Consider the following 19232-nt stretch of genomic DNA (forward strand, 5'->3'; position numbering starts at 1 on the left):
ATGATTCCCATAATAACCATATAACCATATAACAATTACAGCACGGAAACAGGCCATCTTGGCCCTTCTAGTCCGTGCCGAACTCTTACTCTCACCTAGTCCCACCGACCTGCACTCGGCCCATAACCCTCCATTCCTTTCCTGTCCATATATCTATCCAATTTAATTTTAAATGACAACATTGAACCTGCCTCAACCACTTCTGCTGGAAGCTCGTTCCACACAGCTACCACTCTCTGAGTAAAGAAGTTCCCCCTCATGTTACCCCTAAACTTTTGCCCTTTAACTTTCAACTCTTGTCCCCTTGTTTGAATCTCCCCCATTCTCAATGGAAAAAGCCTATCCACGTCAGCTCTATCAATACCCCTCATAATTTTAAACACCTCTATCAAGTCCCCCCTCAACCTTCTACGCTCCAAAGAATAAAGGCCCAACTTGTTCAACCTTTCTCTGTAACTTAGGAGATGAAACCCAGGTAACATTCTAGTAAATCTTCTCTGTACTCTCTCTATTTTATTGATATCTTTCCTATAATTCAGTGACCAGAACTGTACACAATACTCCAGATTTGGTCTTACCAATGCCTTATACAATTTCAACATTACATCCCAACTCCTATACTCAATGCTCGGATTTATAAAGGCCAGCATACCAAAAGCTTTCTTCACCACCCTATCCACATGAGATTCCACCTTCAGGGAACTATGCACCATTATTCCTAGATCCCTCTGTTCTCTGTTGATTAGTCCTACCAAAATGTAGTACCTCACATTTATCAGCATTAAATTCCATCTGCCATCTTTCAGCCCGCTCTTCTAACTGGCCTAAATCTCTCTGCAAGCTTTGAAAACCTACGTCATTATCCACAACTCCACCTATCTTAGTATCATCTGCATACTTACTAATCCAATTTACTACCCCATCATCCAGATCATTAATATATATGACAAACAACATTGGACCCAGTACAGATCCCTGAGGCACACCGCTACACTCTGTCCTCCAATCTGACACACAGTTATCCGCCACTATTCTCTGGCGTCTCCCATCCAGCCACCGCTGAATCCATTTTACTACTTTATACTTATACTTTGTACTTTATACTTTATTGTCGCCAAACAATTTATACTAGAACGTACAATCACAGCGATATTTGATTCTACGCTTTCCGCTCCCTGGTTTACAAATATTAAATACTAAAAATATTAAAAGTAGTAAAAATTAGTCAATATTAAAAAATTTAAATTAGAAATCATAAATAGAAAATAGAAAATAGATAAAATACCTAAATATTAAATACTTAAATATAAAATTCTTAAATATAAAATACTTAAATATTAAATACTTCAATATTACAATTGCCTAACAATTGAACCTTCCTAACTAACCTTCTGTGGAGCCTTGTCAAAGGCCTTACTGAAGTCCATATAGACAACATCCACCGCTTTACCCTCGTCAACTTTCCTAGTAACCTCTTCAAAAATTCAATAAGATTTGTCAAACATGACTTTCCATGCACAAATCCATGTTGACTGTTCCTAATCAGACCCTGTCTATCCAGATAATTATATATACCATCTCTGAGAATACTTTCCATCAATTTACCCACCACTGACGTCAAACTCACAGGCCGATAACTGCTTGGTTTCCTCTTAGAACCCTTTTTAAACAATAGAACCACATGAGCAATACGCCAATCCTCCGGCACCATCCCCGTTTCTAATGACATTTGAAATATTTCTGTCAGAGCCCCTGCTATTTCCACACTAACTTCCCTCCAGGTCCTAGGGAATATCCTGTCAGGACCAGGAGACTTATCCACTTTTATATTCCTTGAAAGCTCCAGTACTTCCTCTTCTCTAATGATCATAGTTTCCATAACTACCCTATTTGTTTCCCTTACCTTACACAATTCAATATCCTTCTCCTTAGTGAATACTGAAGAAAAGAAATTGTTCAAAATCTCCCCCATCTCTTTTAGCTCCGCATATAGCCGTCCACTCTGATTCTCTAAGGGACCAATTTTATTCCTCACTATCCTTTTGCTATTAATATAGTCAAGCAATGATGGAATTCCTGTGAATTAGAGCATAGTGTTCAATGGGGCAAAGTTCAAAATCTGCCCTTTCGAATGGTCTTGTCCGTATTTCCCTAGTCCACAGCCCAACCAAGGTTTCGCTGTCCTATGTTATTTACCTTCATGTAGAAAGTCAGGTTTTGCCTGAACTATGATGACTACGTAACTTTCCTCATCATAGCTGTTGAGGTTAGAGCAGGGAAAGTGTGGTGAAAAGGTTTGAAAGGGTCCACAGAAATTTAAGTGTTTTGAAATTTTTTTCTCTGTTTAATCCCAACAATTTTGCTTTGAGACACAGATAACATGAAGGTGCTGATGATCTGTGTCGCAGCAGTGGGAGGATTGGCTCTGGTTGCCGCTTTTGTTGTGATCATGTGTTGTCTGCGAAAACGGTAGGTATCCTCACATCTTCCCCTCCCCTTCTTCCCCTTCCTATTTCCTCACAGTTTTCCATTTCCTCTCTCCCACCTTCAAACCTATCTTCATTCACCCTCCTCTACTTCCTAACCCCCCTCCTACCCCAAATGCCTTCCCCTCCCTGCAGACCTATCTGCCTATTCCCTCTACTTCCACCTCACTTTGTCCTCCCAAAAAGTCTTTTTCTCCTCTTCCCTCCACTCCATCTGTAGCTCTCCTCCCCTTCCCACCACTCTATTTCCTTTCTCCTTCATACTCCCTCTGCCCTTCCCTTCAGCTCCCTGTACTTCTTCCTGAAGAAGGCCATGAATCGACATCAGAATGGGAGTGGAAGTCGAATTGAAATAGGTGCCACCAGAATTCCCGCCTTTTGTAGCAGAAGGAGCGAAGCGATCCCCCAAAAAATGTCAGGTCTTACCGGTGTGGAGGAGGCCCCACCAGGAGCCCTGATTACAACAGGTGACTCTGATAGACTCTCAGGTGAAGAGCTGCTTCACCTGAAAGGGCTGTTTGGGGCCGTGGATCAGGAGAGGGAGGAGGTGTAGGAGCACGTGTCCCACTTACAGGGAGAACGGCCAGGAGATAGATCAGTGTGAAGAGACGAGTGGCTAACAGATCCATGTAGAGATCATTCCCTGTGGGAAGCAGGAAGTGGAGAAAGAGAGCATGTGCTTTGTGGCAGAATCCCATTATAGGTGGCGGTAATTATGGAGAATGATATGCTGGATACAGAGGCTTATTGGGTGGTAACTTATCCCTGTAATAACGGCAGGAGGATGGAGTGAGAGCAGATGTGTGGGAAATGGAAGAGATATGAGTGAGGGAAGCATTGATGGTGGTGGAAGGGAAGCTCTGTTGTTTGGAGAAGGATGGCATCTTGGATGTCCTAGAATGGAAAGCCTCATCCTGAGAGCAATTGTGGTGGAGATAGAGGAACTGAGAAAAGTGACAGGGTGGAAAGAGGTATCATCAAGGTAGATGTGGAAGATGATCAGTAGGATTTGGACTGCACCCAATCAGTGAGCAGCAGCACCAAAAGAACCATTAGGTTCATGGCTGAAGATTAAAAAGGCATCTCTCTTTGTGGTAGTTCTTTGGAGCTGGACTGCACCCAATCAGTGAACAGGATTCATTAGAAAGGGTGATTAATAACAAGGCCGGGGAAAGCAGAGCCACTGTTGTCTGAGTTGGCTAGTGTTGGAGTGGCTTTGACTTATGAGGATTGGGCGAGGTAAGTATTTGGTAAGTTTCTTCTTTCTCATCTTTATTCTTCATTCCTCCAGATCCCAGATAACCACAACTGCACCGGGCACACCGAGCTGCAGCTCCTCGGAGAACGTGTTAAGGAACGAGCTGCAGCTCGATGACCTTTGGCTCATCCGTGAGACTGAGGAGGTGACAGATAGGAGCTACAGGAAGGTAGTCACCCCGAGCTTGCAGGAGGCAGGTAACTGGGTGACTGTGAGGAGAAGGAAGGAAAATAGGCAGCCAGTACAGAGCCCTGCATGCTGTTCCTCTCAATAATAAGTATACCTCTTCCGATACTGTTTGCCTGGGTGACTTACCAGGGTCAGCTGCAGTGATCAGGTATCTGGCACTAAGTCTGGTGCTGTGGCTCAGAAGAGATCAGAGGTGAAGATGGCTGTCGTGGTGTTAGGAGATTCCATAGTCAAAGCAATAGACACGAGATTCTGTGGGCATGATAGAGACACCCAGACGGTATGTTGCCTCCTGGTGCCAGGGTCAGGGTTGCCTTGATCGGGTCTACGGCATTCTAAAGGGGAGGGTGAGCTGCCAGAAGTCCTGGTGCGTATTGGCACCAATGAGATAGGTAGGAATGGTGAGGAAGTCCTGAAGAGAGATTTTATGGAGCTGGTAGAAAGCTGAGAAGCAGGACCTGAAGGCTAGTGATCGCTGCATTGCTGCCTGTGCCACGTGCCAGTGAAGGTAAAAACACGATGATTTGGTAGATGAATGCATGGCTGAGGAACTGGTGCAAAACGGACAGTGCACTCGAACCTGAGGGGGACCACTCAAATGTCCACTCGATGGGCCAAATGGCCTAATTAAGCTCCTATATTTTATGGTCATGGATTATAAAAGTTATCAGTAGATAATCTGTCTCGATTAATTGAGGCAGAGAGATTGAGAAAGAGGAGAAAGGTGTCAGAGATGAACCAAGTAAATTTGAGGGCAGGGTGGAAGTTGGTGGTAAAGTTGATTAAATTAACAAGCTCAGCATGAGAGCAGGAAACAGCACCTCTGCAGTCAACAGTGTAGCACAGAAAGTGTTCTGGGATCGTGTCCAGTGTAGGCTTGGGACATTGTCTGTTCCACGTAGCTGACAAAAAGTCAGACATAGCTGTGGCCCATGCAGGTGTCCATGGCTCCACCTTTGGTGTGGAGTGAGTGGGAGAAGCTAGAAGAGAAATTGTTGAGGGTGAAAATCAGTTCCACCGAACAGAGGAGGATGGCAGTGGATGGGAGTTCGTCAGGTCTGCTGTTCAGAAAGAAGCGGAGAACTTCAAAGCATCACTGATGGGGTATAGAAATGTACAAAGACTGGACATTCACAAAGAAAATGAGCAATCAAAGCCAGGGAACTTAAAGTGATTGAGCGCAGGTGAAGTGTCATGGATGTAGATAAGAAGGGACTGAACTAAGGAGGAGAAATAGAGTTGAAGCATGTTGATTGAAGGGTAGTGGGACAGGAGCAGGCAGAAACATTCAGCCTACTGGAGAGTCAGGTTTGTGGAACTTGGGTAGGAGGTAGAAATGAGCAAATCAGGGTCAGGGAATTATGAGGTTGGTGGTAGTGGATGGGAACTCTCCAGAGATGATGAGGTTGGTGATGGTGTGGGAGACAATGGCCTTATGCTCCTTAGTGAGTTCCTGTTCAAGAGAAATGTAAGGGGAGTGTCTGAGAGATGTTTCCTGGCCTCAGCAAGGTAGAGGTCAGTCTGCCAGACTACAACAGCACACTTCCTGTCTGGGATTGGATGGTGAGGTTGGGATCGGTGCAGAGAGAGTGAGTGACAGTGGGTAAGAAGTCCAAAAAGGTGAGGCATGCTGAAGTCGAGATGATTGATATCTCATCAGCAGACGAAAATACCCAGAGCAAACAGGAGGCCAGTGCGAGGTGTCCAAGAGGAGGAGGAAGGTTGAAGATGGGTAAAAGGGTCATCAGTGTGGAATGGGTATCCTTGCCAAAGAAGGAGACTTGGAGATGGAGATGATAGAAGAAGAGCCCAGCATCATGGCGGGTGCAGGACTCATTGATGTGCAGACATGGGGGACAAAGGTTGGAGGGGCTAGTAAAGACACAGCAAGGACTAGAGCTGGGGTCAGGAGAGGGTAGAGAGTGGGAGGGTGTCAGAAAAGAGAGCAGGGTTGGGATGTTCAGGTAACGTCACATGGAACAAGTGGTATATCATAGGAATGAAGGTAGGTGAGGGGTAGAGGGGAGCCTGAGTGACCTACGAGTTGGTAGGGAGTAGTGATGGAAGAACAGGAGCCACAGGACCTAGTGGCAGTGAGAAAGGCAAATGAGAGAATCTACACATGCTGGAAAGCAAAGTAATGCACACAAAATGCTGGATGATCTCAGCAGGCCTGGCAGCATCTATGAAAAGGAGTAAACAAAGTTTTTGGCCAAGACCCTTCATCGGGGCTTGAGAAAAGAGATTGGAAATCAGAGTAAGGAGGTGGGGGAGGGGAGAAAGAAGCACTGGGTAGTAGATGACAGGTGAAACTGGGAGAAGGGGAAGGGGAAAGTAAAGAGCTGGGAAGTCAGTTGGTGAAAGGGATAAAGAGCTGGAGAAGGGAAATCTGACAGGAGAGGTAAATAGGGATTCTTGAGTCCATAGATCTCTCCATGCATACCACAATGCATCTAAGGGTGTAATTTTATGCTGTCTCTCTTTGGTTTTGCTCTTTCCATACTTTGATGATTATGTATTTTTTAAATCTAAGCTGTAGCTGCCCCTGAACCACAAAACATTCATGGTATTCTCCTAGTGAGAAAGACGGGCATAATGTTCTGTTCTCTGGTGTTTGATACAACAAGGTCATTTGTCGCTGATGGAAGTGTCACCTTCAACGCTGGCAAAATTGAGATATATTCCAGAAACTTGCCTCTTGTATAGTAACACCTAGATGTGAATGAAGCAGTTTGCAGATATCAAGTCAACCACTAATTCATTTTACTTTGATTTGCACAGGAGAAGACAGCAAAGGCAACCTGCTGTTGGTATCTACAATCCCAGTGTGAAAACTCACAAACCCAGGCACCAGCGGAAGTTTGGCAAAACTAGGCAGGAGAATGAATCTCATATTTACGCTGTTATTGACGAAGACCGTGTTTATGCTGATTATTTTAACAACACACAGTTTCTGTCCATTCCAGAGGTGGACGTGTATCGGCCTTTCCAAGGCCCCATGGGCAATGTCCCGCCTACTCTTCCACCTCCACGTGGTACTGTGCCTAAGGGGTCCAGTCCAGAGGCTGTGCCCATGGTGTCCAACGATCTATATACATTTTCAGTAAAGAAGGCAGATGTAGAAAACAATGGGGAGGCGGTGGCTTTCCTTGGGAATGGTGAAAAGGATTCTAGCTCATAGCAAAGCATGTTTACTAGTACGTGTAACAGTCTAAATGTGTAAATAGCTGGCATCTGTTCAAACAACTCATTGCTTTTCATGAACCGATTTTACCAGTGAATACAGCAGTGGTCGGTTTCCAGGTAACATTTTTTCAGTGAGGGTTCAGCTTCCCTGCCACTGAGCCAGGAGCTCCTGAGCAGGTGTTTTCCAGAGCCTCCAGCCCAATCTCAGTCTGTAGTGCAGTGCTTTGACCATGGAATGATTGTTGGTGCCAGATAGGGTGGTTTGAGTATCTCAAAACCTGCTGATCTCCCGGGATTTTTCATCCACAGCAATTCACAGAGAATGGTGTGTAAACCAGAAAACATCTTGTGAGTGGCAGTTCTGTGGGCAAAAATGCCTTGTTAATGAAAGAGGTCAGAGGAGAATTACCAGACTGGTTCAAGCTGACAGGAAGGTGGCAGTAACTCAAATAACCACACGTTACAAACAGTGGTGGGCAGAAGAGCATCTCTGAATGCACGGCATATTGAACCTTGAAGTGGATGGGCTACAGCAGCAGAAGATCATGAACATACACTCAGTAGCTGCTTTGTTAGATACAGAAGGTATCGAATAAAATGGCCACTGAGTATACATAGGCAACTGGGGCCAAGGGGGTTTCTTGAAGAAGAGGGTGTAAGAAAGGGGTAAACTCTGTGTGCAGTCAGGGGACATGGGTTAGATCCCAAAGTGAATACGTCTCTGTGTTCACCAAGCAGAATTAAGGGGATGATAGTGAATTCAGTGAAGAATATGTTGATGATCTGGAGAATCTCAGTATTAAGAAAGTGGAAGATGTCCTAGAAAACATAAGGGCTGATAAATCCTCAGGGCCATATGAGATTTATCTCAGAACGTTATGGAAAACAAAGTAGGAGATTGCTGGGTTCCTGGTGGATATTTTTGCATCTTTGTTATTCACAAATGAGGTACCATAAGATTGAAGGATAGTGAATGTTGTTCCTTTATTTAAGAAGAGCAATAGGGACAAGTCAAGTATCTACAGGTAGATGAACCTTATATTAGTAGTAGGAAATTTGTTTGAGGAAGTTCTAATATACAGGATTTATGTACATTTTGAAAGGCAGGGGTTGATCATGGCTTTGCATATGAGGGTGGTTGTTCTTTGAGGAGATAACTAAGAAATTGATGAAGTGCAGTAATATCTATAAGGCATTTGACAAGGTGTTACATGCTAGGCTGGTCCAGAGCATAGGCAAATAGGAGAAGGAGTAGAGCTCTCAGCCCCTCAGACCTGTTCCACCATTCATTATGATCATGGTTGATCTATGCTGGACTCAACTCCCCTTCAGTACCATTTCTCCATACCTCTCGATTCCTCCATCTATCAAATCTTTATCTAACTTCACTTTAAATAAATCATGTGATCCAGCTTCCTCCACGCCCTCCGCCATCTAAAGATAGAAAATTCCAGAAATTCGCCACCCTCTCTAAGAAAAGAACTTTCTGCACATATCAACTGTAAATAGCCAGCCCTTTTTTTTTTAGAATATTAGAGTGTTTTTGACAAGAGCAGACAACTTGGCCCAACACAGCTTGCCAAATTCCTAGTGTGTTAAAGTTTAGATTTGAAAGTCTCTAAGGTACAACTCTCAACTACACAATTAGGTAGTTTGTTCCACGTGTCCACAACTCACTGTGTAAAGAAATGCTTCCTGATGTTAGTCTGAAATCTCCCTTTAACCAGTCTCCACCTAGGGCCCCGTGTCCTCGATGACGGATTAATTTTGAAGTATCAGCTGGCATCCACCTTACTTATACCCTTAATGATTCTGAACACTCCTATCATGTCTCCTCACATTCTATGTCTACTTAGGCTAAAAAGATTTAATTCTTTCAATCTTTCTTCATAACTCGTACCCTGCAGACCTGGGATGGGTCTCGTCACCCTTCTCTGAACTCTCTCCAGTGCCTTTACCTCCCCCACACAATATGGAGACCAAAACTGTACACAGTTAGGAAGGTGACCTTACAGCTTAAGGAGAACTTCTCTAGACTTGAACTTCACTGAGCGCATTATATAGCCCCACATTCTATTCGCCTTCCTCATCGCTTCTGTGCAGTGTCTAGATGTTGATAATGAAGGATCTACCAGGACACCCAAATCCTCATACAGTGCACCTTCTGACTCAAGACCTCCCATGTATATTTATATCTAATATTTCTGCTTCTTGTATGTAATATTTTTCTATGTTTCTATGTAATACTTTAACATTTACTTACGTTAAATTCCACCTGTCATTTATCTGCCCACATCTGGAGTTTGTTTAGATCTAATTTTATTGATTCTGCTGTCTGAATGTCATCAGCCTGTCCCCCTAATTTTGTGTCATCAGCAAACTTTACTAGTTTATTTGTTATGTGCTTATCAAATCATTTGTGTAAATTAAAAACAGCAGCGACCCTAAAACTGATCCCTGCGGAGACCCCTTTTAACATCTTCTAGGTGTTGAAATGATCCTCTCTCCATAACTTAGTGTTTACGGTTTCTCAGCTAATTCTGCACCCATTTGCACACCTTATCCTGAATCCCTACCTCCTGTAATTTGATTGTTAACCTCTCATTGGGTACCTTGTCAAAAGCCTTCCGAAAATCCAAGCATCACCCACTCTATTGTTATTATAAATTTTAGTTTCCTCTTCATTGAATTCCGGCATATTAGTTAGGCATGATTTCCTCTTTACTTTCTGCTAACATGTCTGTTCTTATCAGCTGTTTTTCCATTCATTCTTTATTATTGTTTGCCTACAATACGTGCTAAGCTTACTAGTCTGCAGTTACCAAGGTCAGTGTGGTCACCCTCCTTGTATACCCGGATAATGTTAACCCATTTCCAGTCCTTAAGGATTTCACCAGTCTTCAATGACTTTTTAAAAATACATGTTAGTGGTTTGTATATATAATCACAGACCTCTTTAAGTACCCTTGCATATATGTTGTCTTGCCCTGGAGATTTTCAGCTGAAGCAGGACCTCACTTCTAAGATCTGCAAGTCACTTAAAACAACCTTATTTTTCTCTATACTTACTGGCATATTGCGAACATCTTCGCAGGTGAATACTTCAGCAAAATATGAGTTACAAGTATCCACTATGTCCTTCTCTGCATAATTTAATACCCTCTATTATTCCTAATACATTTAACTTCCTCCTTGACTTTTACTACTAAAGTATTGAAAAAAGTCTGTTGGGGTCAATCTTAGCATTATCAGCAATATCCTAAACAACCTGTCTTTTGGCAATCCGAATTTCCATCTTGACTATAGTGCTCATATTTTCTGTAATCCTTATATAGCTGTCTTCAATATTTTGTATGTACTGTATATCTTATTGTTCCTAAAGGCTCAACAATTTGCATACACAAAATTCTATCCTAATTGTTACAGAATATCAAATCTAGACAGGCCTCCCCTCTTGTTCGTACATTAACATACCGGGTCAAAAAAACAATCATTTTATATTTCAATGAATTCACTTTCCTGCAATTATGTTCGTGACTGTCATTGGTGAAAGCCTCTTGACATCCACCTTGTCAAGCACCCTGAGATCTGAAGCTTAAATAAGGTTGCCTCACATTCTTCTCATCTCCTGGGAATTGAGACCCGAACTGTTTAATCTTCTGTTATAGTACCTCAAACTAATTTGAGGAATCCTGTTTACCTTAAGCTAAATTGTACTTCCAGTATGTCATTTAACTGGAGAAGGTGCAAAATGAGTCATAAGGATGTGCCTGGACAAGAGGGATTGAGTTATAAGGAGAAGCTAGATAAACCTGGAGTGTTAGGAATAGCTCCATGGTATAATCCAGAGAGAGAGAGAGAGAGAGAGACAATCTGATTGAAATTAGCAGTTGGGAGTTTGACTGGGATCCTCAAAATGTCATAAATTCAGTCAGATTTTACAGTGTGCATTATGCTGTAGAACAGGGTTCCCCAATTAGTTTCCACAAGGGCCAAATTATGTCAAGCATGCCAAGCCAAGAGCCAAAACGTCCAGGGGTTTATTTCATTGTGCCAGTAAGTTGTTTTGTGGGCAGATGTTGTTGTTGCTGCTATTATCATTATTATTATTATCATTAGTAGTAGTAGTAGTAGTAGTAGTATTAGTAGTAGTACTAGTAGTATTAGTAGTAGTAGTGGTAGTAGTATTAGTAGTAGTATTAGTAGTAATAACTTAGGCCTGGGATTCCAAAGTCTGTGTTGTGGGTCACACAAGAAAAAAAATGCACTCTTGAAACAAAATAAGTCCAAAACCAACCATTTAATTATGACTCTAGCTATCACAACTGTCAGCTGTCACCTTGAGAACTCATCTGGGACTTAAAACACACACACACACACACACACACACTGTAAACATGGTAGTCCTCACCACTTCTCTTCCACACAAAGAGTTTTAGTAGTACTGCCTTTTCCACTGTTTCCGTTCTCTCATTTAATCTACTTGTTCTTTTTAATTAAGCTATGTAGCATAATTAAAGTATGAAGTGTGGCTATAATGAAATTATCAGTATTATTGTTGTTATAATATTATTATACCACAATAAGATTGACAAATGGACAAAAATAAACTGGTTCATTCACCAATCAGTGAGAGAAATGACAGCGACAGGATGAGGCAATCCTTCTGATGTCGGGCCTGTCTTCTGTTGTGGCAATAGCCAATAATGGCACCGTCCTTAATAGCTCCACAACCGTTTTCTTGGTTTTCTCATCAAGACTTAAAACTTCGCCAACCATATCAATCGCACACGTTTTAATCAACTTGACATCAGTGAATGACTTCCTAGCTTTGACAAGATTCCATGACACATGCAGTGATGCAGCTGTTACGCTCTCTGGTGCAGATGTTGACTTACAGGTAGTAAAAATGGAGTGCTTATATGATATTATCATATTTGCAATCTTTTGTTTGCATTGGCCTGATTTTGCAGGGTAGTTGGCATTAAAACTGGCAGCATGCATAGTGTTGAAGTGCTGCTTTAGATTTTCTGATTTGCAGACAGCTACAGACTGCGTGCATATTAAGCATGTTGGTTTAGCGTTGGCATGGTCCGGTAAAATAAAACAAAACCAGTCAGATTTGAACTGACAGTTTTCCTGGTCGACCTTGCGCTTTTTCGCGCAGGCCATGTTGTTCTCGGTTTAGGGTCCGTGACTTACTGCTGGTAACAATTCGCTTAGATGACAGATTCGCTTTTAGATGACAGGCGGGTAGCTGGTGCGTGCCGCTGTCTAGTCGAGGACCGTAGAGAGCATGCAGTAGGTGGCGTGCTCTATGGGGGCGTAGGTCAAGTGTACGGTGTGGGATGAGCTTAAAATTAATTAGAGCAGTGCACACTTTATTTAAGTTATGACAAGTGCGTTCACGTAAGTGCCAGTGGGTCGGCGCGGTCCAGACATTTGGTTCTCGCGGTCCGCCTATTGGGGTTGTCTGCTGTAGAATGTCACGATGTAGCCTGCCACATGCACACAGATCTGCTTGTGGCCACTGCGTGATTTGAACATAGAGCTTAGAAAAGTGTCGCACGGCAACAGGCTCTTTAACTGAGCTAATTAAGATTCAAGACTGCTTAATATCATTTTCAGTACACAAGTGTAAAGGAGTCAAAGTCCGATGAGGCACAACAAAAACCCCACAATAAGGTAAAGAACACAATAATAACAAAAACATAATAAATATAAATACATGGGATAGCAAATAAAAGCATAAGATATAGGAGCAGAATTAGGCCATTTGGCCCATCGAGTCTGCTCCACCATTTCACCACGGCTGATCCAATTTTCCTCTCAGCCCCAATCCCCTAATCTCCCCCCATCCTCCCCCATATCCCTTCATGCCCTGACCAAACAAGAATCTATCAACTTCTGCCTAAATATACATAAAGACTTGGCCTCCACAGCTGCCTGTGGTAAAGAATTCCACAGACTCACCACCCTCTGGCTAAAGAAATTCTTCCTCATCTCCATTCTAAAAGGACGCACTTCTATTTTGAGGCGTTGTCCTCTGGTCTTGGACCCTCCCGCCAAAGGAAACATCCTCTCCACATACACTCCATCAACAGCTTTCACCATTCGCTAAGTTTCAATTGGGTCACCCCTCACTCTTCTGAATTCCAGAGAATACAGACCCGGAGCCATCAAAACCTCTTCATATGACAAGCCGTTTAATCCTGGAATCATTTTTGTGAACCTCCTTTGAACCCTCTCCAGTTTCAGCACATCTTTTCTAAAATAAGGGGCCCAAGTAAGGCCTCACCAGTGCTTTATAAAGTCTCAACATTGCATCCTTGCTTTTATGTTCTAGTCCTCTTGAAATGAATGCTAACATTACATTTGCCTTCCTCACCACAGACTCAACCTGTAAATTAACCTTTGGGGAACCCTGCACAAGGACTCCCAAATCCCTTTGTGCCTCAGATTTTTGTATTTTCTCTCCATTTAGAAAATAGTCAACCCTTTCATTGCTTTACCAAAGTGCATGACCAGACACTCCTGGACTCTGTATTTCATCTGCCATTTCTTTGCCCATTCTCCTAATCTGTGTAAGTCCTGTAGCTTCCCTATTTCCTCAGAACTACCTGACCCTCCAACTGTCTTCGTATTGATTGCAAATGTTGCAACAAAGCCATCAATTCCATCATCCAAATCATCAATATATAACATTTTAAAAAATTGGTCCCAACACAGGCCCCTGTGGAACACCACTAATCACCAGCAGCCAACCAGAAAAGGCTCCCTTTATCCCCACTTTGCCTCCTGCCTGTCAGCCACTGCTAGAATCTTTCCTGTAATACCATGGATTCATAGCTTATTAAGCAGCCTCATGCGTGGTACCTTGCCAAAGGCCTCCTGAAAATCCAAGAACACAACATTGACTGATTCTCATTTGTCTATCCTGTTTATTATTTCCTCAAAGTATTCCAACATATCTGACAGGCAAGATTTTCCCTTGAGGAAACCATGCTGACTATGGCCTATTTATCATCCTTAAAAATTGACTCCAACATCTTCCCACCCACTGAGGTCAGACTAACTGGCCTTTAATTTCCTTTCTTCTGCCACTCTTCCTTCGCAAGGCGTAGAGTGACATTTCCAACTTTCCTGCCTTCTGGCACTATTCCAGAATCTGATGATTCTTGAAAGATCATTACTAATGCCTCCACAATCTCTTCAGCCACCTCTTTCAGAACCCTGAGGTATACACTATCTGGTCCAGGTGACCTATCTACCTTCAGACCTCTAATCTTCCCAAGAACCTTCTCTAGTAATGGCAACTTCACACACTTCATGACCCCCAAACTTCCACCATACTGCTAGTGTCTTCCACAGTGAACACTAATGCAAAATAGTTCATCTGCCATTTCCTTTTCCCACATTGCTACCTCTCCAGCCTTGTTTTCCAGGACCTCACTTGTGGTGAGAGAATATGTGAAGTTATTGATCAAAGTCCAAGAAATCCGCTGTCTAGCCTCTCTCAATCACCTGAAATATATTCCATCAGGTCCTCGGGACAGCCTCTTTAATGTTCTTTAAAAGACTCGATACTACCTCCTTCCTTATATCATTGATCTCCTTATCTCCTTAGTAAATACAGACAAAAATACTAACTTAGGACCTCATCCATAATTACGTGTTCCCTCCTTGATTATTGAATAGTTATACCTACCCCCTAGTTATCCTCTCATTCTTGATGATGTATACAATGGCTTGGAATACCTTTGATCCTACTTGGCAAAGACCTACATGGCCCCTCCTGTCCCTCCTAATTCCCTTCCAGAGTTCTTTTCTAGCGTCTTTATAATCCTCAAGGGTACTGTTTGATTTTAGCTTCCTTTGTCTTCTTAACTAAATTCACCATCTCTTTCCTTTACTTTCCCTTCATTGTCCTTCCTTCTCGCTAGAAGATACTTTTCTGTACTCTGTACCTTTAGTCTTTAAACACACTCCACAGATCAGATGTGAGTTTTCCTATAAACCAAGGGTCCTTAACATATTTATGAAATGGACCCCTACCATTAACCGGGGGGAGGGGGTTTGTGGACCTCAGGTCAAGAACCCCTTCTGTAAACAGCTATTCCCGATTAACTATCCCTTGTACCTGCAATTTGCCCTGCTCCAATTTGATAGTCATTCATAAGGTCCACACTTATCCAAAGCTATCTTAAAAGTTAACAAATTATGATCCCTATTCCCTAACTGTTCTCCACTAAAAGTTCAGACACCTGGCCAGGCTCATTACTCAACACCAGGTCCAGCTTGATCATTCCTTTTGTTGGACTATCTTCGTTATTGATTTAAGAAACCCTCCTGGATGCAAATAACAAATTTCAACCCAGTCCCAGTCCATAATGGTGAAGTTGAAGTCACCTGCTACAACCTTGTCATATTTACCTGCATATCTGTTCCTTAATGTCCCAATAGTTAATGAGGGGTCTACAGTATAATCTTATTAGAACGTTGTCCCTTAGTTTTAAGTCCTAGCTATATAGACTCAGTGGTGAGCTCTCCATTATGTTCACTGAGTACAACTGTGTCCTAGATTAAGAGTGGAGCATCTCCCCCCTCCCCCTACCACCTCCTCTATCTTTTTTATACCATCGAAAGTCTGCAACATTAAGCATCCATTCCTTCCCCTCTATCAACCAAGTTTCTTTTGTAGATATAACATATTATGGGTAAGGATGATGAATTTAGAGCATGGATCACTACTGACCCATGCTGAAAGTTTATCATCCTTACCCATAACTCTCTCAGCATTAAAATCACACATTTCAACCATCTGTTCTTATGCTAGGAATGACAGCAAAACCAGTCACAGTGAACCACCCTACAAAGCGATCACAGCTTTGTTTCTTCGCGGGCCTCCCAGCTCCAGTGACCTGGGTCCAGTCCTGAAATCCGGGGCTGCCTGTGCACACTCTTCCTGTAACTCCTGATTTCCTCCCACATTCCAAAGACAAGTTGATCATTATGTAATTGGTGTAAATGCTCAAAGTTTGGTGAATGACAAGAGAAACATAGGAATGGGCCTGAGAAAGATCAAGTTGCAGGGGTACAGGCAATAAGACTACTACGTCGACTCAGGCCTAGGGGGCCGGCGTCGGGCACTTTGGGTACTCTACAGTTGCCCAAAATGGATCCATCGGGTTGAATGACTCCTCTGTGCTGCTGTCAATGAATAACGAAGGAATCCTGAGTTACATTTTGTTATCCTCCCAGCTAGTTGCAATCTTGTCCACTTGACAGGATCTCAGCCTACTATGGTAAATGACCTGTAGATCTCACACGTTTTTGTATGACCACTGAGTTTTTCAATGGGATTTCAAAGCTATTCTGAGCATTTCAGAAGTAATATTTGTGGATTGAAACTTTATTTCAGAAAATTTCAAGATAACGTATTTCATGTTTTTATTTTTTGTATCTTTATTTATGATCTTTTAGTTTTTACCTTTACGTATGTGTTTCTAACAATCATTCTTTGTCATTTTGTTTTCAAAAAATAAAAATTGTGCTTTTTGTTTTGAGTTCTCTGTGAGAGTTATTTAATAGGATTGGATGTTGGATCACTATTCCTCTCCCTCACATTCCCTGCTACTTCATCTTCATGTCTGCCTCCATCGCCTTTCCAGTTCTTACAAAGGGATTCTGACCTGAAACATCATCTCTGTTTCTCTCCCCACAAATGCTATCCAACCTTCTGAGTGTTTCCAGCACTTTGTGTTTTCTTTAAGATTTCCAGCACCTGCAGTTTTTTAAAATTTTTATTCACTGGCCTCTGCATGGTGAATGTCTAGGCTATGGGAGGTAGCTTTGTTGTGGTCAACAGTATCCATCTCAGCTTTAGCAGTGAGTTTATGCCTAAAGAATATTTCAATGCTCACTGCACCCAGCTGTATTACCCATGTCTGAGCTACTTAAGAATCAGGATTGTGACGTGATTATCACCGGCATGTGACGTGAAATTTGTTAACTTAGCACCACAGTTCAATGCAATACATAATCTAGCAGAGAGAGAAAAAAATAATAAACACAATAAAACAATAAATAAACAAGTAAATCAATTACGTATATTGAATAGATTATTAAAAATGTGCAAAAACAGAAATACTATATATTAAAAAAGTGAGATAGTGTCCAAAGCTTCAAAGTGCATTTAGGAATCGGATGGCAGAGGGGAAGAAGCTGTTCCTGAATCGCTGAGTGTGTGCCTTCAGGCTTCTGTATCTCCTCCCTGATGGTAACAGTGGGAAAAGGGCATGCCCTGGGTGCTGGAGGTCCTTAATAATAGACACTGTCTTTCTGAGACACCGTTCCCTATAGATGTCCTGGATACTTCGTAGGCTAGTGCCCAAGATGGAGCTGACTAGATTTACAACCTTCTGCTGTTTCTTTCGGTCCTGTGCAGTAGCCCCTCCAGACAGTGATGCAGCCTGTCAGAATGCTCTCCATGGTACAACTATAGAAGTTTTTGAGTGTATTTGTTGACATGCCAAATCTCTTCAAATTCCTAATAAAGTATAGCCATTGTCTTGCCTTCTTTATAACTACATCAATATGTTGGGACCAGGTTAAATCCTCAGAGATCTTGACACCCAGGAACTTGAAGCTGCTCACTCTGTCCACTTCTGATCCCTCTATGAGGATTGGTATGTGCTTCTTCATCTTACCCTCCCTGAAGTCCACAATCAGCTCGTTCATCTTACTGACGTTGAGTGCCAGGTTGTTGCTGCGACACCATTTCACTAGTTGGCAAATCTCACTCCAGTACACCCTCTCGTCACCACCTGAGATTCTACCAACAATGATTCTATCATTAGCAAATTTATAGATGGTATTTGAGCTATGCCTAGCCACACAGTCATGAGTATACTGATTTGTGGAAAAAGTTTTGAAAATAAATGTGGTGAATGTTAGAACAAGAAGCCAGGAACTGTTCAGATTACTCAGCCAATCAGGCAGCATTTATATAATCTTAAATGTAAGTGTGGGTGTGGTCGCATACTGTTTGAAGCAGTGTACTGACAGAGTACAAAGACACAGTTCACTTATTCTCCTAGTTATTACTCAACACTCCACAACTTGAAGAGTCTCTTTCCCAGGGAATAAATTTCAAATACTCAGTGGCATTGCTTAAGGTGAAAGGTGTAAGTTTAAAAGGAAGCAAGCTACCAGTGATGCTGGACAATACCAGCCAAAACTGAGTCCCAAGCTAGCATCAGTTGTGGCAGGGCATAAAACAAAGGGCTACAAAATGAATTCAGGTGGCGTTGTGTTCAATATTGAGAGATAGACAGACTTCTCGATGCCAGCCTTGCTGGATATTCAGCTGAACTTTATTGACAACTGTGCAGTTTGTGAACTCCCGTGTGGGAGCGGTTAATACCACTGTGAACTACCACCACGTCTCCTCTTCTTGGGAAAAAAGGGAAAACTAGGTATGTACTTCTTGTCTATAGGACAACATTGAAATTACCATCACTGAAATTGACCGACGAGGTGTGGGAGCTGATGGAGGTTCTTGAAGGGGTGTGTTCACCTCAGATTTGTGATCTTCATCAAAAGGATCAGACCACTCTATTCCTTTCTCTTACTTTCGTGGATTTTGAGGGCACACAAGTGCACGCCTGTTCTGCCTGATTTAGGACCATAAAACCATAAGATATAGGAGCAGAAGTAGGCCATTCGCCCATCGAGTCTGCGCCACCATTCAATCATGGGCTGATCCAATTCTTCCAGTCATCCCCACTCCACTGCCTTCTCCCCATACCCTTTGATGCCCTGGCTAATCAAGAACCTTTCTATCTCTGCCCTAAATACACCCAATGTCTTGGCCTCCATAGCCGCTCGTGGCAGCAAATTCCACAGATTCACCAACCTCTGTCTAAAGTAATTTCTCCGCATCTCTGTTCTAAATGATTGTCCTTCAATTCTGAAGTCGTGCCCTCTTGCCCTAGACTCCTCTATCATGGGAGATAACTTTGCCATATCTGATCTGTTCAGGGGTTTTAACATTCGGAATGTTTCAATGAGATCCCCCCTCATTCTCCTGAACTCCAGGGAATACAGCCCAA

The 19232-nt window shown here is 42.5% G+C and overlaps 1 protein-coding gene across 2 annotated transcripts in view; it reads left to right on the top strand.

The window, feature by feature from the left end:
* Nucleotides 1–16588, top strand: part of LOC140192966 (CUB domain-containing protein 1-like) — a 206270-nt gene extending 189682 nt beyond the window's left edge. Inside the window, exons 8-9 of one of the 2 annotated variants that reach the window (XM_072250433.1) lie at nt 2370–2469; nt 6715–16588. In XM_072250433.1, the coding sequence (XP_072106534.1) occupies nt 2370–2469; nt 6715–7114 (500 nt within the window). In that variant the 3' untranslated portion in view covers nt 7115–16588. The remainder of the gene's footprint in view (nt 1–2369; nt 2470–6714) is intronic. The other variant, XM_072250434.1, reaches the window with a different exon arrangement.
* Nucleotides 16589–19232: the final 2644 nt, after the last annotated feature.

Source organism: Mobula birostris, unplaced genomic scaffold (assembly GCF_030028105.1).
Source record: "Mobula birostris isolate sMobBir1 unplaced genomic scaffold, sMobBir1.hap1 scaffold_321, whole genome shotgun sequence".
NCBI classification, from domain to species: domain Eukaryota; kingdom Metazoa; phylum Chordata; class Chondrichthyes; order Myliobatiformes; family Myliobatidae; genus Mobula; species Mobula birostris.